Raw genomic sequence first — 22,034 nt, forward strand, 5'->3', positions numbered from 1 at the left:
CTGCAACACAAGGCTTTAGCCATGGGAGATTATATGTCCAGCTGTGGTTACTGTATAAGACCACCCTTGTTTCCCTCTCACCGGGGGAAGATCACCATAACAGAGTTTGTTTTTGCAAAGCCTGATCTCAGGATTTTCTATTACACATAAACAAACAGAATGGAGGCTTTTCATGTTGTTTTGTGGGATTCAGCAGCATTATGAGAAACAGAATACATTGTTGTATCTCATAAGGTCCTGCTCAGGGCCGTATGAGGAGAGTTGTATAATATCAAAGACCTGTACAATAAAGTCTGCTATCCAACTTGTCTGTATTACAACTGAGTGGGATAAGACTAACAGGGTTAACTGTTGATATAAATAAAATATACATTATGCTTCTGCTTTGGCCTACAACCAACAGTTTAATGAATACTATCAGAAAAGATTGACATTGATATATACTGACAGAAGACGATGTTAACATGAGTGAGAGTGGAACTGGCGATTATGGATGTGTCGGTTGGTTTAGTCCTGAGTCTGCAAACAGATTCTGTGCATGGGTTCCTTTAAGAAAAAAGGAAACCCCTTCATTTCCATTGAAAGACCTGTGACATTTCTTCTGAGAAAACCTTCTCTCCACTGTTTTCGCACAGTTAGATTTTTTTTTTTTACAGCAGTTACAGATACTGTAGGAAACCTTTTCCTGCTGTGCTTCTCACTTTCAACCTACAGTATGCAACGACACAGGTCGGGACATAATCACTTATTCCTCGACAGGTCTAGCACCATTCAGACGACATCACAGTGCCAAGCAGTGATTACACATTCTGACTTCGGGCTCTATGGTGACTTTACATTCTTGGTCAGCGATGGCGTTAAACTGCAACAACGACTCGCAGTTAAAAAAGGATGCTGAACTTTCGGAACTCTAAATCCTCGACAGTGAGACGGCTGTTCCCAGGAGACGACAGAATAATCCCCATCGTGTCCCGTGTCTCGTTGAGGCAGGAGATATACTGCGCAGTGGCTTTAGGTGTCTTTCGTAGAAACATGCATGTTGTGGAGAAAACAAAGCCACCACAGCTCCTCTTTCGTGTCACACAAAATGTGGGAAAATTACATTGCAGGAAAATGATTAAAGCCAGAGCTCAGAGCACCCAATGACTGGTTTGCACAAAATGCAGTGACCGGGCCCCATGCAGGTATAAACATACAATTACTGAAGAAACCCAAAAGAGCAATTACAGGCACAATAACAAAACCTCATAAAGACTGTGTTTTCTCAATAATCAATAATTACAACTGATGGTAAACAATCCAGATTGCTAAACCCAGCAATAAAAAAAAAATAAGTAACACATGTTTACAAGGCTTTACTAATAATTGACCAACAGTGGCGTCTGCTTTGCTGCTACCCACCACAAATATCCAATCAGAGGGGTTGTTGATTCGTCAACCCCGTCTGTAAAACCCAAAGAGAGTTGTACTTTAAGCTTAAATTGTATAATACTGTAGCAAATTATACTTCAGGATATTAACAATGACTTCAGTGAGGGCAACCCAAATATGCCCACGCTTATATTCCTTTTCCCAAGCTGATATTTTCACAGCTGCTGAATGAAATAAATGTTATTCTCTGGTTTCAGCCCAAACAGTCCCTGGCACGTTGGTATTATGTTTGCTCTCGTTTCAAGGTGAGCTGCAGATGAGAGACGCCAGTTTGTCTGTGACTCGCTCAAAGTCAACCTCAGCTGAGAATCTAGTTCATTGGGGTCCTCATGTGATTATAGTATTTTAACAGGTATCTAAAATGATTTCCTGATGATTTGAAACATAAAATGTAAATTGCTCACGATGTTTTTTTACTTCTTGATGATAGCGGACCCTTTATGAAATCCACATCCTTATAAACATAAACATAAAACATCCTTATATAGGTCTTAGTATTAGCAGGATGCTCTTTGCACCCATGTGTCTGTAGCTGTGGCCACCAGTGTTTTTTTAACTTTTTGTACCAGGGTTGGATATATGCACTTGAGATTCAGGCTCTTCAGTGAAAAGCTTCAGTCTTTCTATAAGTGGTTTATTTCGTGAAAGGGTCTAACTCTCCCAGCCCCCAACCCCAACACAAACCACCATGTTTTCAGAGCAGATTTGTTGTTTAAACCCAAAAACGTTTGTTTGAAAAATTAATATAACAATTTACGATGTCGAGACAACTAAGTCTAAAAACTAATCAGATATCAAATGTTACATGGAGCTATTTGGGGGATGTGACATGTGTCTGTTTTCACCTATAGGAAGCAAATGGATACTCCATTATAATTACTGCCACATTTAGAGGTAATGGTTATTAAGTTATATGACTTTAACCAGTCAAGGTGGCTCGGCAGAACAATGAGTCCCGGGAGCTGAGCCATAAGGACAAATGTCAGTGGAGGCATAGCAGAATATGTATAATTTATCTACAGCACACTTATGGAACACAGGGTAAATGAAATGTCAATCGACTGTTAAGAGAAAGCAGCAGCTATTGAGGCGTTTTGGATTCAGAGTTAATTTTAGAAGAGAAGGGTTGAAATATTAATACAAATTTGGTCTTTGCCAAAAACGCTTTTGATGTCCTGTGGAAAGAAGGACTTTTGATTTAAGTGTCCAATATTTTGCTTTTTTTGAACAGCCGTTTTGTGTTTATATAGAAGCTCTGCTACAGAGACCAAAGTCAATAGCAACAGGAGTCCTTCCCTTCCACACTCCTGATGAAGTGGCTTGGCTTGGCTTGTGGATGGGTATAAACCTAACCATTGTTGCCATGGCCCCAGCTACAGTACTGTTCACAGCTCTATGCAATGGACCAATCAGGGCACTTTAGGTTTCTCACATGTGTGTACAGTTGAGTCGTACTCCCTTTGAAATGCACCACAGTGTAATGAATCTTAGTTATGTCCAATACTTTTCAGAATCATAATATAATAATGTTCTCTATAGTAATAGAACACTGCACTGTGTTCATTGGTACATTAATTAGCAGATATTGGAGATCCTATTTCAGTTTCCAATGATCCAAGCCAGAGGGAACAAGCATTTGCATTTGACATTTGCATTGAAAGGAGGAAATGGGAGAAGTAAGAAAAGCGATAAGTTGCACCTTTATATAAGGACGTAGCAGCACACGGATGTAAGGATGAAAACAGAGTCTAGAAAATAGAGGATACGATTGACATCCTAAATAAAGTCAAACTAGACACACTATTTGCAAGGGTTGTTTTTCTAAATGTGCAATATTAAGCTAAAGGTTGTGTAATTGTGCAATATACAGTATGTGCAGCCGACTGTGGCGTTGTGCAGTCTGATGGCCGATGGCACAAGAGAGGGTTTGTCCACGGGGTAGTTCAGTTCTCCTCTCTGTCACTGCCTCAACACGATCAAGACACAGACACTGTGAGGGAAACTGTGGAGGTGAAGACAGAGTCCAGACAGGGAGGCCATGGTCCGGCAGGAGGTGCAGAGCTTATGGAGAAATCTCTTTATGAACAGTTTGTGGGAGGAATACAAATGAAGCCTCGCCTTAGGTGGCAGCAGAATCCAGAGCAACCACTGAACACCACAGAAGAAGAGAAGAATACGGAAGTGCTGAGGAAGAAAGCTATAAATACACGCAGCGTGTCCAAGGACACCGACACCTCGTGAAAGAGAGCAGAGAGCAGAGAGCGGGAGAAACAGCGAGGAGCACAACTGCGTGTCACAGTTCATCCGCTGAGAAGAGAAGGTGAGATTCAACCGTGACACTGTGTCTGAAAGAGCTGGACAATAAAAGGGTTTAAGTACAGATGCAAACCGGGAAGCACGTGAACGAGCCCGCTTCTTTTCTCCCGTGATAAACGTTTCAACATCGCGTGGTTTCTCGTGTCCATTTTGAGCTAGTTGTCCCATTTGAGCCAAACGTGAAGAACGAAACGCTCCCGATGCGGTGTGTTATCGTGTGTTGGCGGGCCGGCCACCTGCCACGCCGTGGATGAGAGGCTCTTCGCCGCTGTCACGTTGCGCATACCACGCCGCCATCGCGACCCGAGCAGGAAGTCACGCACGGCAACTCGACACTGACCCTGTCCCGATCAGAGGTGTCAGGACACGGTCTACTGACCTTGGCTCGGAGCGGGGACATGCTAATGCTAACCCCGACCTCCAGCCCTCACACCGCAGGTGCACATGCAGGTGAAGCTAGCTCTGCTTCAGGGACGTTATGCTAACATATGGTCGTAGGCGTGGAGCAGGAACTGGCTCTTGGTTGTGAATGAGCTGTCATCGAGCACTGTTCAGACAGCTGCTTGAATGGACTGCAGCTTTTGCTCTTAAGTTCAGTGTTTGATCAAACTGAATACAGCCCATATATAAAACACTTTCACCTATGCATGATAGTTGGTTTCGGTTTCAGGGGGCCATTTTTCTTCATTCAAGTTTAGTACTTTTTATATGATAATAGACAGTTGTTGACTATTTGCATAACCTCCAGAGAAAGACACACGTAGCTATTCCTAATTGGTTTAGATTGTAGGTTATATTTGTCTTAGGTTTTGTATTTTCTTCGGAAATCCATATTTGTTTAGGATGCCTAGAATTCCCTCGGGATCAATAAAGTATCTCCATCCTTTAATTTTGAGATTAAGAATTTTTTCCGCTTAAGTCTCTTACTGTAGTTTTTCCTCACTGTAGTTGAGGGTTAAAGACAGAGGATTTAACATATCTATGTAGTATGCATGTTCAGAACAGACGTGACTATATTTTAGTTTGTACTATGAACAATACATTTGTATATAGTGGTTTGACTAATGCCCAAAGACACCATACATATTGGCTTCCACATCATTCATCACACATTAAAAATGGTTCTAAATAGGTTGGCTTCAGTGTAGTTTTAGTCTGTTTTTACAGATGCATTTTGTTTAACCTCAACCACAAAAGTACATTTTGAGCCTGAAGGATGTATACACTGATGTCACCACACACTCGGGGCATAAAGGAGACAAACCGCCCACAATCTGTGAGTAAAGAGCATCATCCTCATGATCGTTGTCTCGTCTGCGTCGAACACGGCTGTGTCCTCTGTCTGTTACTTAGAATGTGCTGCAGTACTTGTGCAGGCTCTATAAAGGGGATTTGCATGCCTGTTCTAGTTCCTGAGCTTCTTGGAGCAGTTATTTCCCAATGTGACTGTCACATGATTTTTCACTACACAATGACTCAGACTTATTCGTTTGTATTCCCAAGCTTTCCCACTCCCCCTTACACCATCTTACACTGTTATCTTGATTGGTGCTGATGACTGAGGAGTTTGATTACAAGGAAATCATTTTAAAATACTCTCCTAAACAAAGAAGAGAAGATGTTACGTGTGTATGTGACTTTGTTTATCTCTAATTGCATGTGGAGGGTAGTATAATGGTCTTTTTCAGTTGCATTTGTGTACAAGTTAAGGAAGCACACTAATTTGTTCCACTTCCACTTAACAATCATGTGTTGTGCTATGGGCTACAATGGAACGTATGACCTGGAGTTTATCTGGTTGCCTTTGATCAAATAATAGATGACTGATTATAAGCCACCATAATATTTTAAACCAAAAAACACCCGTCTATACAGATGTTGTACCTCAAATTAGATTTTTTTTTTTCTCATGCAATCTATTATGAAATAATTAAACTTTATTAAATAGTCTGTCTATATGAGTGCATATTCCTCTCAAAGAACATGTAATACATTCTCATTTCCTAATCAGCTGCATACGTGTCAATTGTATGGTATTGGGATGTTTCATAAAATCACATCCGGGTGATTTCAATTATTTTTTGCGACAACAGCTGAATATTCACAAACCCAAACAACTTCGGTAAAGTACAGGTGTAATAGCAGCCTGACCATTGGCTGATGGCAGAGCCCTTCAGATAGGCTAGGTCATCAACATAATGATAGTTATCATGATGTTATGCCTTTGACAGATGTGTCAAAGGTAGCTAGTAATAATTGTCATGCAATTTTGTTCAAACTAAGTTGAGATCCTTGGTAAATGATACTGTGTAGTGTCAAGTACATGACTGCACGTGGCTGTCCTTTACAGTGAAATAAGTGTATTCACACTTGTTGATTTAATTCAATAAGGTAATAACTCATTGTTCTCGCATACAATAAGTGAGTCGGGCACATTCACTTTGCCTCTCAGTGACTCAGCTTAGCAGAAGTGATGTTGCAATGTTAAAACAAAGGTGTCCTTGCCAAATGTTTAGTAACCAATTATGAAGCAATGTTTTTTTGTTTTTTTCAAAGATTTGTTCAGTTACCAATAACTTGACCGGAAAGCTACTTTTACAACACTTTTTAACCTCAACTAGACTGCAGCATTTAATTTGTTCACAGGGCTATGCAGTGCTTGTGGTTTAACTGAAATCATGCTCAAAAGCAACTTTTTCCAAGGTCTTTTATGGTCTTTTGCTTTGATCATTATGGTCGGCAATATTTATACAAAAACAATCCCTATAACAGGTGAGCATGCTAGGCCATTTCACTTTTTATTTAAATGGTCTTTAAGTATGTAAATGTCCTAACTCTTAATCCTTCAATGTTCAGAGGGCCACGTCATGACTTTCAAACTGGCAATGCCTGTTTGTGCGGTTCCCAGAAGGGCGTGACTCAAATTTTCTCTTACTATCTCTGTTGCACACGCGTGTCTGAAATTATTCAATGGAGATACAAGGCATGCCTCTTAGTTGTTCTTTAGAGACTGAAAATTTACCTCATCAAAAATGCTTTTGTTTAGTCTACAGGGTATTTACATATACATTCTCAAGTGTTTTATATTGCTAATATCCATAGGTCTGAACTAAAAGTTCACATAAGCTGATTAAAGTATTAGCTCTGCTAATGCATGGAATGTTTGGTATGTACGATTATAGACATGGTTCTGTTCACCTTAGAGCAATTAGCTTTACAAAGAACTAATCCTGGCCTGATGCCACTTTTTAAAATCCATTGGTCAATGTCTTCATATTGTGCTGAAAAGTAGGCTGTGCTAGCATTCTTCTTCTTCCATAAACTAGTTGACTTAAGTTTGTGACCTTCAGAGGTAATGCTGTTTATAGTGAGGTAAAAGTCAAGGCTGTCTGAGGACAAGCCATGTTCTAAAGTTAGCTGTACGTCATGATGCCTGCAATAGCCACAGTGTTTTCTGAAGCATAGTTATTGTCTGGCCAGGTTCCACCATTTTGGAGTACTCATTTGCCTGGAGTGAACTTTTAGGCTTAGTATCAATGCAGTTTTAGAAACATGATGTAGGGAGCACATCAAGGCCTTTTTCTTGGCTCAGCCTTTAGGGGTAGGAATTTCTACACAAGGGTTCGTGTCCCCCTTGGCATTTTCCCACACGCAATGTCCAGTCTGGGATCTGCTTCCACTGGAGCTGGAAAATTGGACCAGAAGGGTTATTAAGAATTTTTCTGTTAGGCTGCACAGCACACATCATAATCAACCCGATTATTATCAATTGTTTCTCTTGTTTCAACCTTACATTTTCTCCATAACTTTGTTTTACACAGAACAGGTAATTACAGGATCTATATAACAGATCATACCAAAAAAAGTCATGAGCCAAATTTGACACCCTTTTAAGCATGTTGGTTTTGCTTGGTCCTACTGTCAATGAAACTGTGTTCTCAGTGGCCAATTGAGTCCAAAGTTTAACTGGTGTAATCCCCGAAGCCATATACTTCTTGCATACAAGATCAGTTAAAAGCCGTGGGATTAACCCTCTTTAGGGTTTGATAAGACATGGTTTGTTTTTAGGAGGTTTTGTGCTTTCCTGAAGGTCGGACAGGACAGAAGAAGTCATGTGAGCTCGGCCCGTCAAATCATCCGGTCTGCTCACCACAACTGGGTTTGGAGTCAGATAAGGATTTGCTTTGTGATTTGTTGTACTGGCATAAGGTTAACAATGATAACATTTTTACAAATGACTTAAAAGCTTTGGTCTCATTTGTTTAGTTGTCTTTGTTGAATGGGATTGAAGAGTTTAGAAACTCTTCATATAATTTATTTTGCAGCATGTGCAGGCATTCCTTCATCAACGCATACTTAAGAATACATTTAAAAAAAGAAATGATCACATCTTCAATGAAATGACATGTCTAATACTAAACTAGACTGGCATTCAGTAGAGCACATATCTACACCAATAGTCCCGTAATATTCAATCAAGCTGCATTGACTTGCAAACACACTAATCAACCACCTAAATGTGAATCAATTATTTTATGGGATATTAGTGAAAATCTCGGATTGTTAAAGAAAGTGATACAACTTTTGTAATCTAATCTTTCTCATCCGCACCAACGTTTGATGGTAATCGTTCCTGTAGTTTGTGTAATCTTTCTAAAAAACACACAAACCGCTTTCAGACATGCAGTCACCTCAGTTTTTAAATTGAATTCAAGAGTTAATATGATTCTATGATGACAAGAATTGGGTCATAGTGAACATTTGTATTATACTGTGACTTCTGTAAGCACTGTATAGACGTGCATCATATATGAAAGCAAAAGGGTTCGGATGAGTTATTGTCAAACATTAGTTTTGTCATAAATGCTTTGTAATATGTTCTGACCTTTCATATTTGAAGCGCCATACACAGCAGGTCGTTCTCCCCAGGATTGTCAGATGCATGACTCTTATTCCACTAGTTGTGCATTATCATATATAAGAAAATATACAGAAGACTTGTATTTCAGATCTTTGTACTCCTGTTAGACTGAACCTTACTCTGTTTGGCGTGTGGATTGACCTGAAGCTTGTGGGAAGCTAGTTATTCTGTTATTGTGCTCTTCTGGCAAATGGTTCACATGGCATGGAGGCTGTGTTGACCTGTGCAGGACACTGGTCTTTTGTGCGAAGATACAGTGCCGTCTTTCTAGTTGGAAGCAGAGAAAAACCAATGGATGTTTGGACAAGAGGTGGGACGTGTTCTTTGGACACCCCGTCATTCCCATAACGCAATACATCTACACTGCAATGATCTAAAGCCTTCATGTTCCTTAAAAGTCTTTAATTGAGTTTTCAATGGTAAATCTTGGTAGATTTCAATGTGGCAGATTAAAAGTCATTATTTTATAGTGACCGTCTTCAGTGTTCAAGTCTGACTTGTTTTGTTTCCCTCCCCTTTCAGTATCCTGTGAAGCAGCAATGGACCAGGCAAGGACTACAATATCCAAGTTTGTAAGTATTTCAACTCTTAACATAACATCCTTACAAGCGGAATACTTAGAGTTTTGTATATTGTGCAAACTACGCCTTACATTTTTTGCTTCTGGAGTAATGAAGATAATCTGTCTAAGTAGTGTAACTTGTCATGGAACCAGTAACTTTCAGCTAAGCACCTGTCACATAATATGGTTGATTGGAAAACACAAAGCCTTATGCCAATATGAACTCAAAAGCTTTAGTGTTAGGTTACTTTCTTTGTACCGGTAGGTAGATTTGAATTGCAGCAAAAAAAGAGGCATCCATCAAAACACAGATCAAAATGATAACACACTGACGGAAGATGAGACACCAAAACATGACTTGGCTATCAATAGAAAACTGGATAAGCCTATATGTGCAAATATAGTTATAAACCCGTTCAAACATTCATCAGCAGCAATTCACTTGTCACAAATGGTCACTGGGGTTTCTTTACAAAGTTAAAACCAATACAATTAAACACTTTGAGACTTGACTAAACAATGAACTGCAAAGATGTTTAAATTTAGCTCAAGGGGCAAACTTAATTATTTCCTAATTTGAAAAGTAAACTCGTAGAATTATTGGTTACGACGTTTTTAAGGCATTTGTGAATGACATTCAATATTCGTGCAGATAATTTTGGTGTGCATATTGGCACATGATGTTGTACATTTGGAAATAGTCTTTCATTTGCTTAAGCCCTTAAGCAATGCTTGTCAGACAACTTGCTGTGTATGTCAAGTGTTGTCACACTGGTCCAGTAACCTATGTGCACTAGAGGATGAGTTAAATGTTCCACTTGGTTTAGGCTAAATTAAAAGCTAGCCAAAGGGAGAAGAGCTCATAAGGGAAATAAAACAAAACTTCTTTTGTGGGTTTTTGGAAAAAGAATTGTCAAAACAAAATCCAGTCAGTCTAACTGTTGATCAATTTTCCTTTTGGTGGTGCACATGTAGAGGTTATACGTCTGTTCCTGTATTTTTATGGTAGGATGATCCATCGGTCCTGTCTTCAAGTTAAATCAAAGTGCTTGCTAAATGAACAAAATAACTAATGTGACAGGAGCAAATAGGATTTTAAGCCAATCAACATTTCACAATATTCTATTGGTCATATAATCTAGCTTTTGTCATGCAATCATAAGATTCCATCAACATATTATTTTATTTCTTTTAACTTTGAATCATTACACATTTCTTTTTCTACCATTACAGCTTAATGGGGAGCCACACTCCTACACACGCTTCAACCTGACTCAGAACATGGAAGGTGACACCAGCCAGGTGGAGATGAAACTGTCCTCTGACATGGATGAGGAAGCTGGGGGAAATGGAGTTGGAGACCATCTCAATCACAACTCACCCAACAAAACCCACGTGGCGCAAAAGTTTAGACGCTCACCCAAGAACCTCTGCTTCATGGCCGCTGCAGCCCTCCTCATCTTCATCATTGGTAAGAGGGGCTGTTGAATGAAGGTCTTTCATACAAATTGCATCACTCTAAAATTATTTGGAGTTCAGCGGGGATTAGTCTTAGGACCTCTGCTTTTCCTAATTAATATTAACCGTTTTTTGTGTCATCTGAATACGCAGTAGGACTTTCTCAACCTATCCTTTGTCTACCTTTGTGGGCAAATTTGTGCTTTTGTTCTCTTTACCATTGACTTTTTTTGGTTGTTCCTTACTTAGGGTACTTGATTGGCTACCTGGTCCAACGTAAGAAGGACTTGACTCCCAGCTTTCCAGCCAGCTCCTTCCCTTCTCTAAAGGAAGCCGCTCCTGTGCCCTACGAGACAGGTGCTGCCCCCCTCATGAACTGGGGTGATGTCAAACGAATCCTGGCTCAAAAACTCAGTGCATCCAATTTTGAAGAAGCCTTGAGGTAAATTTAAATCCCTACAGTTTGTGAGGCAGTGTCTTTAAAAAAATGGCCACTCGCGCATATTTTCTTTGTTTTCTATCGTAATAATTTGTTTTCTCTTTTTGCAGTGGTTTTACCAGTGCCAGCCACCGAGCTGGTTCTCCTGGTGATGAAGAGCTTAGGAACAAGGTGGTCAGTAAGTTTACAGAATACAGAATGCACCCCTGGACTGATGTGCACCATGTTAAGGTCCAGGATGCCCCGACTTCTGGCTCCAACAGATTTGTTTTCAAGGACGGGACCGAAGAGCGTCCAACAGGGTTCCTGTCCTACAGTGCCAATGGAATAGTACAGGTAAGCTACAAGCTATATTAAGTCAGAAAAAAGTTTAATAATAAAGAAAAATTTACAAACGTTGTTTTTTATTTGGCGCAGGGTGCTGTTGTGTATGCACATTATGCAACGGAAGAAGACTTTATGATGCTGGCGAACAAGAACCTTAACACGAGTGGCAAAGTCCTGCTGGTCAGAGCTGGTAAAATCAGTTATGCTGCGAAGGTGAGTGGTTTCAGCAAGAAAAACGTCTTTTTAATATGAAGTAAATTCTAAACTATCTTCATGTATGGAATGTTAACGTGAACAAAAAATAATAATTGGATGTTATCACAAATGTCGTGAATATGTGAAGTTAGTTTCCATGATCTTTTTCTTGTTGTTTACAGGTAGCCAATGCTGCCAAAATGAATGCATCTGCTGTGTTAATCTACGCAGACCCCATTGATTACAGTTTTGGAGAGGACACTCAGCTCTTTGGACATGTGAGTGAGGACATTTAGTTTGTTCCTGTGTATATATGGTATTATTTAAATAATACACTTGTAGATACCTTATGTAGGATTGAACTATTGCGGGTGGCATGGAACAATAAATGTGTGGAATAGTTCTAGGGCTGCAGGATATGAGAAAACATGCAATGTCGTTGAATATTGTGATGGTGCTATGACTTTCGATAAATAAAAAAATTCTGAAGTAGTTGGTGTTTAAGTCTTTCTGCTTTGCTTTCACTGTCTGCATGGTCCCCATAAAGTAAGTGGTGTTGCAGACAGTGTAAAAAGATGAGAAGAATTATTTCTATTCCAACAACATGGTTTTATTGAACTTAGGGTGCATTCAGCTCTGTACTTGGTGCTGACCCCTTGTGATCTGAAGACTCAGACTATCTCCAAAAGTGATTAGATCACAGAACAGATTAAGGACACTTCTTTTTGTCTGTCACAGGTCCATATGGGTTCAGGGGATCCCTACACCCCTGGCTTCCCCTCTTTCAACCACACCCAGTTCCCCCCTGTCCAGTCTTCAGGCCTGCCAAAAATCTTGGCTCAAACCATCACCCCAGCCATGGCTACTTCAATTCTAAGGTAAGGTGCATATCTGCTGTTGACCATCTGAAACACTGTCCCTGAAGAGACGGAAATCTTAAAAGTTCAATATGAATGTTGTGCCTTTTTCTAAATAGTGTGCTTGCACGCTTAATATTCTTTCTGGTAGCTTTCACAGAGTTTGTGTGTGTCCTACAGGCAGCTGGGGGGTCAGGATCCACCGGCAGTCTGGGCATGCTACAACAAACTAGGAGATGAGACCGATGGCATTACTGTGGAGGTCAACAACGTTCTTGCTGAGAAAAAGATAAATAACATCTTCGGTGTCATCAAAGGCTTTGTGGATGCAGGTACAATGAGATGTTGTCTGAACAAGAACTACTGTTTGGTCACTGAAAATGATGCAAGTGATGAGTGATACCTTCTTTTTTTTATGTAGATCGGTATGTGGTCATTGGTGCACAGAGGGACGCATGGGGTCCAGGATTTGCTGCATCGACCGTTGGCACCGGCGTCCTTGTTGAGCTGGCCCGTTCCATCTCAGACATGGTGAAAAATGGTAAGTCTCTTGTGGCAGCAGATGTCCAATTTAATGTGAAATGGTGAGAAGTGCACTCAATATTGAGATCAGATCCTGCCTAATGTATGTAATGGAGGAGTTAAAGAAGCTACTCTTTGGAATTGCAGTCAAAATGGATTATTTTTTGTAACGCAAGGGCTAGGCTCTTTTTGTTAACCTGCATTTGTCATCCACTTTTACAGATGGATTCAAGCCGAGGAGGAGCATTCTGTTCGCTAGCTTTAGTGCTGGAGAATATGGGAGTGTTGGCGCCACCGAGTGGTTGGAGGTGAGAATTGCATGATGAGTTCTGTGACCTCGATCAGCAGCTTTTATGTAGTAATGATACTAAATGTGATTGTCCTTTTGTTTATTTAGGGTTATATGTCCACTCTGGGCATGAGCGCTTTCTCCTACATCAACCTGGACGGTATCGTAACAGGTATTTATCTCCATTGTCAGAAACATCTTGGACATGTGGTCATCAGGTTTCCTATGGCCTGTTTTTATCTGTATTGTTAGGTGGAAGCATTACTGGAAGGAATACCACAACACCTACAGGGATGTTGTATGGGTCAGGGAAGAACCATTAGTGGATCATGAGAGGATCCAAATTTTAATGTAATTTAACATTCTGAGATGTGTTGATTTGTTAAACCTTTTTTTTAATGCATTTTTATCAATTTACCAGGGAATTATTTATGTATCTCGATTGAGAGAATTTGGTAATTTAGGGGGACTGGTAGCTAGGAGTATGTGCAGCTTGATTGACTTTAATTTTGATTGACGTTTTTGGCTGTAGCAAGCAGCTGTGGCAATGAGAAAGCTCTAAACACCCATTGTATACTAAAGGCTCAATATTAAAGGGCTGAGGGACCCAGTCGGTGACTAGCTGCTGAACAAAGCGGCGCATTTAGCAGCTTAAGAACCAGATACTTCCCTCGATGTTAGTATAGATTAGTGTGAATATTGGACTTTGCACAGAACAATTTTTGCAGTTTCTGCTGGATGTGTAAATACTTGTTATTAAAAGGACATGTAATTTTCCGAATGACTGAATAAAATTGTTTTTTTCAGGTCGCAGTGGATTTAAAGTAGCAGCCAGCCCCTTGATGCACAACCTGATTGGCAACATGCTGAAACAGGTAAACCCTCAGCATTAGTACTTTGACTAAATCAAATTTAAATTAAAAATTTAAATAAATCAATATTCCAATATGTTAGGTTTTTTTTTGTGTTGAGACTATATAAATAATTGTTTGGTTCTCAGGTTACGGCTCCAAACAAGGATGGCACTCTCGATTCTCAGTTTTCAAAAGGCAACTGGGAAAAAAATATGTAAGTCTGACCAGACTGTAGCATTCCTTCAGTGTTAGTTTTTCTAAATCTCCAGGAAAGCAAAATCTTTTTCACCTTCATCACATCCACACTGGGATGTTAATGGTAGTTGTCATACTCCATGTTTGCAGATGTCCACTACTAAATCTTTTTTTTTATTTGTCTTCCAGCTTGGAGCCTCTACAGATGGATAATGCTGCATATCCCTTCCTCGCCTTTTCTGGCATTCCCTCTCTCTCATTCAGATTCACCTCTGGTGACAAAGTAAGTCATTCTCTACTTAAATATACGTACAATATCTGTAACCCAGGTCAACCGTGTAAATGTCCCCTCTTAGGACTACCCATTCTTTGGCACAAAGCTGGACACCCAAGACAAGCTGAACATCGCCACCAACGGCGATGTCCCTCAGCTGGCTGTAGCAGCGGCCCAGTTCGCAGGTCAAATTGCGCTGAGGCTGGTCCACGATCATCTGTTGCAGATGGACCTGAAGAAGTACAGCGACAGTATACGTTTTCAGGTGGCTCAGATCAGTGGGAGATTCAGGTCCATTATGAGGGTGAGTTATTATAATCATGCAAACGAATATCCCTTAATCCCTTTTAAGACCTGAGGCGTTGAATAGAAATGCGCAAACTTTGAACTCTGAGTGTTTTCTGAAGAGCTGACAGAATTGCAAACATTTGAGAAAGCTTTAGTTTGTCTGCCTTTTGAAGCAGATGGATATTCAAGAAAAATACAACATTTGATAGCTTAAACATTTGGCTTCATTTCAAATCATTGTCCTTTAGAACATAAAAAAAAGCTTGCAAACTCTGGATTATGATGTGGATGAGATTCACACGTCGCAAGATGTATACATGCCTGTGTTACATCTGAAGGTGTATACATGCAGACATCTGATCTTAATGGATTAAGGACAAGTTGTTGGAAGAAATCAAGATCAACTTGGGTCAAAGTGACAGATACATTATTAATAACATTGAGGATGTGATTTGTTTTTCCAGATGAAGCCCCAGCTGTTGCCCAAGTCCCTGACCGTACAGTGGTTGATGTCAGCCGCCGGCTCCTTTACCCGTGCCATGCAGAAACTGGGAAGAGACATCGAGAACAGTGACCTGGATAACATTGAGAAGTGCCGCATCCTCAATGACCGCATAATGACGGTAAGAGCGCTATAGTTTAGGGCTCATTAGCCATAGCTGCTTTCCAAACAAAAAAGCTCTAAATAAACATGATGTCGTATAGTTTTGAATTAGCGAGTACATCTGTTAAACCAACTAAATTATCCGTACTCTGATTTAAACCCAAAGTGGGCAGGGCTTAAATCAGTAGTTTAGATTTTAAGCCTGACATCTATATGGGCTGACCAGAAGTTGCTATATTATTTGTTAGAAAACTATTTACAGAACAGCCTTAGAATTGAGCTTCAGATCAAGTTTTTTTTTTTTTTTTATAAACATCAATGAAGATAGTACATGCAATATTAAGTAAAATGCAGGTTTTCATACTCAACATGCTCTACTAAACGAGTATTTCCTTTTCCTGTTGAGCCGGTGCATGTCGCCTGGCTTTCACTCTGCTAGTAGAGGGGAGCGTTCACTCAGTGTGTCTAGCTGGGCTAGAATCTATGATCATAAATAACGATGTTACACGTTAGTAACGCATGTGGACAGAGTGGCTCTGATACTGACGTGTAAAATTGATATCTACGATCATGTATTCCAGCCCGATGTTAAACGATAGTATCTCTGTGGACGGAGTGGCAGTGAAGTTTTTATAGGCTCAGTGTAGGGGAAGAGCTCTGTGTGTGGCTGGTCTATTAAGGAATGATCTGGACAGAGCTATCAATGAAGATTTTCATTTATCACGAGTAAAGATATTGACACATTTTACTCGGCTGGTACTCATGCTCCGTCAAAGTACAGTATGCGTACCAGATACTCATTTCATCCGAGTATTCGGATGAAATGAGTATCTACAAAACATACATGGTCAAAATTTAGATAGGAGCTGACTTGTTTTTTTCCCCACATGGGTAATTTCTATGAAAACGATTTGAACTTGTAATGAAAAATGACTAGAACATGCGTCAAAGCTTGGAAATGCCATCTGCCAAGAATGCTTAGGAGCATAGCAGCAGTGTTAATTTTGGCAGCTATTTTTGATGATTGATTGAAAACGAATTACATTTTAGTCTAGTTTTAGTCGACGAAAACGAATTACATTTTAGTCTAGTTTTAGTCACATTTTATAGCCACATTAAACTCCTTTTCTATAAAAACATATAGCTGCAGCCTAATAGCTTAAAAATATACATTTAGTTTTAAATGTGAAAACAAAAAGTGAGAGCAGGTCAGACTGGAGGCGAACACAGAAACTGCAGCTCGGTTCAAACCAACTGCAGCTTCTGCTCTGATCAAGAAGCTGCTGCACTGATCTCTGAGCAGCTGAGACCAGAGAAACTCTGTGTTTTCACTGTTGCCATAGTTAAGAAGCAGTCAGTCACTGAGCAGCTGCTCCACGAGAACAAGCTCTGCTTTCACTGTGTCTCCCTGAGCGAGTGCGGGGGGCGGAGCTACGGACCGGTGCGCTATCTGGGAGTGCACAGGCACACACACTCACTCGCCCGCTACTGATACTTCATGACGGCCTGATACGATGATGTTTTAAAAATTATTGTGACTTAGTCAACCACCAACATTTTCGTCTCGTCTCGTCAACGAAAGTTAAAATAGATTTAGTCATAGTTTTTATTTTCAAAGATCCGTTTTCGTTACGTCTTCGTCTCGTCTTCGTCATGGAAAAAAGATTGTTAACGAATATTTTTCGTTAGTTTTCGTCAACGAAATTAACACTGCATAGCAGGAGTTAAGCTGCCATTCTGCTTTGATTCTAGTAGAATGAATGCATTTGGTGAAGTAATCTTAAATTCCACAATAGTATTTCAATGTACATATTAATGGTCAGTGAGATGCGTACCACATTAGATGCACAATAAATTCCAATAGACAATGACTGGTCAAGAATAAATCAAAAGTTTTTCTTCAAACAAAATGTGTTTAGATTTTTTTGGTCCACTAGCAGAAGCCTCACCCCCTTGCACTATGTGAAGCTTATCCCAAGTTGTTTCTCTGCTTGTTTCTTTAGGTGGAAAGGAACTTCCTGTCACCCTACGTGTCCCCCACAGACAGTCCTTTCCGCCACATCCTCCTGGGCTCCGGTGCGCACACTCTCCCAGCTCTGTACAACCACCTCAACATCCTCGGGGCCGACAACCACGAGGCGGACGCCGACTTGTTTCATACACAGTTTGCCCTGGCGACCTGGACCATTCAGGGCTGTGCCATCTCACTAGCAGGGGACATCTGGGCCTTGGAAAATGAGATTTAAAAAAAATATGTTTAGATCCCTCCTCCCTTCTTTATGGTTTGCCCCTCTGCACAACTAGCAGTGTGAAAACCAGTAAGATGTTACAATTCAGTTACACAGCCTTTAAGTAAGTATTCTTAGGAATTGATAAAAGTGGAGCAGTTTCTAAATGGATACCATTTTAGTCATCACCTTGGTAACGTTATTTTCAACATTACAGTGATAATCCGCCTAGTCTCCCTTCAATTTTCCATAAAGCCAAACGAAATTATAGATCAGACTTCCGCTCTAACATTACAGTTCAGTAGGTCAATTAATTTTTTTCCCCCACTTCGGAGACATTTTTATTTTAACATGTGGTACTTACGTACCACAATCTTCAGTACATTGGTGCTAATAACAGCTTCCTTTTTAAATTCTCACATTATGTGGCAGTACTACTTACATTGGTGCATGTAGTGACACATTTTCAGCACAGCATCGGGTCATAATCACATGAATGACTGGGATTACCAGCTTTTGAGGTTCATGAAACATAAAAGTTCAATACAGTAAGCTAAGGAGTTTACATTTGTTTAACATAATATTTCCTAACTGCTGGTCTTTCCGCTGCTGTGGCCTCTCATTCGAACCTGAGCTGTTTGTTTTTGTTGGTAGCTATTATTTCATACTGTGCTGAAATCTGCTACTTGGCTCATAGTCAGAGGTCAAAATTCATATAACATAACGCTACACAGAAAACTCCCAGAAGATCGGGACAATCGGCTTTAGTTGCTGCCAGTTTTCTAAAAAGGAGCTGCATTGATCCTCTAAGTCCTCATTCATACGTTCCACCTGCCTTTTTTTTATATCAAAGAAAGCAAGCGAGAAGGTCTCCAACCACATGGCACTGAAACAAAAATCGTATGTCTATTTATTGTGTTATTTATTTATCAGTGGCAGGGATCACTATAAATATATCTATTTTTTTTAATTGCCTTTTATAAAAAAAAACGAATTATCGGAAGCAGTGTCTTCCATAATTATGACGGTAATACTGTCGAAATGACAAAAGCAGCATCTGCTAACAGAAGTGTTCATGTTGACTGACGGCAGGTACTGCACACAACATTCTGACACCTTGGAGAGAAGAGTCCGATTTTCAAACATAACTGACACCGGTTTGTTCACAGATCACACATGACAAGTATTACCTCTGGACGTCCTGTCAGTGCTGCATCTGTGGTACATGTACACTTCTCGTCCTGACACCATTATCGGGAGCAGTGCCTTCCATAACTATGACAGTTGTACTGTTGAAATGACGAAAGCAGTATCTGCTAACAGAAGTGTTACAGACAGACTACACTGCACACAAACACAATCTGACTCTTCTCAACGAACTTGTTCAGTTTGCAGAGACTTAATGACTCTGGATTGGTCAAACCCAGCTGATCTCCCGTCAGTGCTTGATCTTTGGTACATGTACACTTCTTGTGCTGACAACCTTATCGGGAGCAGTGTCTTCCATAATTATGACGGTAATACTGTCGAAATGACAAAAGCAGCATCTGCTAACAGAAGTGTTCATGTTGACTGACGGCCGGTACTGCCGACGACAGCGTTCTGACTCCTGTTTGTAGAGAAGAGACCGATTTTCGAACATAACCGACACTGATTTGGTCACGCGTTACAAGTATTACCCTCTGGACAACCTGTCAGTGCTGCGTCTGTTGTACGTGTACACTTCTCGTCCTGGCACCATTATCGGGAGCAGTGCCTTCCATAATTATGACAGTTGTACTGTTTAAATGACGAAAGCAGCATCTGCTAACAGAAGTGTTACAGACAGACGACACTGCACACACACAATCTGACTCTTCCCTGCAAACCTGTTCAGTTTGCAGACAGTTAATGACTGGATTGGTCAAACAACACAGCTGATCTCCCGTCAGTGCTGGAGCTTTGGTTCATGTACACTTCTCGTCCTGACAACCTTATCGGAGGCAGTGCCCTCCATATTTCACTGTAGGGGTGGATGTTTTTTTATTATCGGGAACAGTGTTTCCCATAATGTTTGTATATATTGCTACACAATGCACTTGTGGTCTGCATCTTTTGATCTTATTTTTGCTGTAATGTTTATGTCCTTAGACTGCAGGGTGCAGCTTCTGCTCAAAGTGATGTGTGATGACTTTTCATCAACCGCAGCGCTTATAAAAATGCTTCCCATCTGTAAGTCAAGCAAACTGCACGTCTTTAATCAGTTCTTGGTTTCTTTGCTTTTTGACATTTTTAATCACCTGTAGTTTGTGAATGGATGTGATGTGGAAGGTCTTCAGCTTTACTTGACACAAACCTGTGTGTTGGGCCACTGCTCAGTCGTGTGGTTCAATGCTTCCAATTAAACATGACCACTCTGCAGATATGAGAGATACTCTTAATGATTGTGTCATTTTGAAAGCCTTTTTTTGTTCTTTAACTGTTTTTGTTTGTTGTTCAGATTTCCTTGTGCCTTTTTATTTTTGGCTTCATTATTCAACAAATTACTTAAATGAGTTTTGGCTTGTTTAGTTTTGACATTTCTGCGTTTTCTTATTTTCCTGTTGACTAGAATCAAATGTTACTGGTGTTAACGCCTGTTATGATGCAATACATTTAGATTGAATACAAAGTGTTATTGTGGAAATATTCTGATGTCACGCCGCTATAGAAAAACTGTTTAGTTCAGATCTGCGGGGCATTTCTTATATTGGCAAAAAAATTACAAACCAATTGAAAATGCCTTTTTGTTCTGCCAAATTTGTCTATTTGGAGAGCATTCAAATTCTGAAAACCTGGATGTGTTTGGAAATTTGCATTGTTTTCCCATCACTGTATACAATTTTGCTTCAATAAACAGTTGTCATAACTGTCGCACTGGTTTGATTATTGGTCCAACAATCTGTGTCTTAAACATTTTGTAGATTTACAAGAATATAGGTTATTAATGTGTATATATAATGGATCTTAAATAATGGTTGCTTTACAAAAATACGTTTTATCGTCAAATTAAACTAATTGGGATATGCTTACAATGTTGTAAACAAACTGATCCATTGTGACAAACTAATTATACTGCATTTATTTTCAGTTTCTATATCTTTGAAACACTCTGTAAATGTGCTCCATTTTCATTTGTGAGGTTTAAACGCTCAATGCTCTTGTTATTGCTGCTGCGATGACTGCATGAACATTCAGAGAATACAGTTGTAGTGACACTCCTTGACCACACGATGGGCTCAAAGTTAGTTTTTGTTCAATTTCCGGCTCCAACCATATTGAGTGGATACTTGAGGCGGTCATCTGATGGTCTGAAACCTTTTCCTGGAACAACTCTCCAAAGGGTTTTGTGAAGGGCCATTCATTACAAATCATATCCCACTAAAAGCGGCCAATACTATGAATTAAATAGATCTAAATACCTTTGCAGAGTAGAAGCTGCAGCCACCAAGTGTAGTAATAACGCAAAATTGTGGCATGTTCCTTTAAGAGTGGGCTGATGAGTACCAGAGATGTAATAGAAGCAAAGACGACTCACTATGCTCCGGATTCTTGCTGCAACAAGGACATGCACACCACAGACTTGTGCAAGGACTGTGGACCTCCTGGTATAGGTTGGATGTGTGAGGTGTCAGGGAGACTGTTCACATTCCCTTCACCACGATATGTTCTGGCATCGGGGGCAAACATTTACAAAAAGTGGTCCTCAGCTGATGAGCCGCAGCTTACCAAGCAGGCCCAAGCTGCTTTTACCACCAAGCTGTTCAAAACAGATGAGATACAATAAGAGGACACACGAAAACGTCCAATGTACAATCTTTTTTTGTTCGACAGACCTTCAATGCTGAGCTGCTGCAGTGTTGATGTTAATTAAGAAGATGGTTGTACAGAGGACAGTGGTAATGTTAGTACATATGAATAGGTTGTCACATCCACACAAAGTTGGATTAGTTTAATTTGAACTGTATTAAAAAAAGTCAAAGTGTATGTCAACTAAATCTTTCTTGTCACAGTGATGTATGTTAAAGTGTTTCAAGTTTACTTTTTCATCAGATGAACTAGTTTGATTAGTTATAAGTTATCTGATGCTATATAAATGAGGTGAAACATCACGATTGAAAGATGATTGGTCGAACGTGTGTGTCGACGAGACTTAGCTACCATGGCTTCATCCACCGATCACTACTGCGCATACTCCATACTACGTCCATCTTTATATCTGTCCTTCCATCCAGATATCTGTCCTTCCATCCATC

General features: G+C 40.1%; 1 protein-coding gene across 1 annotated transcript; it reads left to right on the forward strand.

Annotated features, from left to right (window-relative positions):
• Positions 1-3,422: 3,422 nt before the first annotated feature.
• On the forward strand, positions 3,423-20,652 carry tfr1a (transferrin receptor 1a). The gene is made up of 18 exons (XM_053437201.1): positions 3,423-3,751; positions 9,191-9,240; positions 10,464-10,701; positions 10,938-11,130; positions 11,238-11,463; positions 11,545-11,667; positions 11,832-11,927; positions 12,388-12,527; positions 12,687-12,838; positions 12,928-13,047; positions 13,251-13,336; positions 13,426-13,489; positions 14,125-14,192; positions 14,318-14,385; positions 14,556-14,649; positions 14,723-14,944; positions 15,393-15,551; positions 17,536-20,652. The coding sequence occupies exons 2-18, from the start codon at positions 9,208-9,210 to the stop codon at positions 17,776-17,778; spliced, it is 2,325 nt and encodes a 774-aa protein (XP_053293176.1). The 5' UTR covers positions 3,423-3,751; positions 9,191-9,207; the 3' UTR covers positions 17,779-20,652.
• Positions 20,653-22,034: the final 1,382 nt, after the last annotated feature.

Source organism: Pleuronectes platessa, chromosome 13 (genome assembly GCF_947347685.1).
Source record: "Pleuronectes platessa chromosome 13, fPlePla1.1, whole genome shotgun sequence".
Classification (NCBI taxonomy): Eukaryota; Metazoa; Chordata; class Actinopteri; order Pleuronectiformes; family Pleuronectidae; genus Pleuronectes; species Pleuronectes platessa.

Bases quoted from the DNA above. Each gene is read 5' to 3' on its own strand.
- tfr1a (XM_053437201.1), top strand. From the start codon at position 9,208: ATGGACCAGGCAAGGACTACAATATCCAAGTTT. The intron at 11,131-11,237 runs GTAAATTTAAAT...CTCTTTTTGCAG, and splicing joins AATTTTGAAGAAGCCTTGAG to TGGTTTTACCAGTGCCAGCC. The intron at 14,193-14,317 runs GTAAACCCTCAG...TTTGGTTCTCAG, and splicing joins TTGGCAACATGCTGAAACAG to GTTACGGCTCCAAACAAGGA.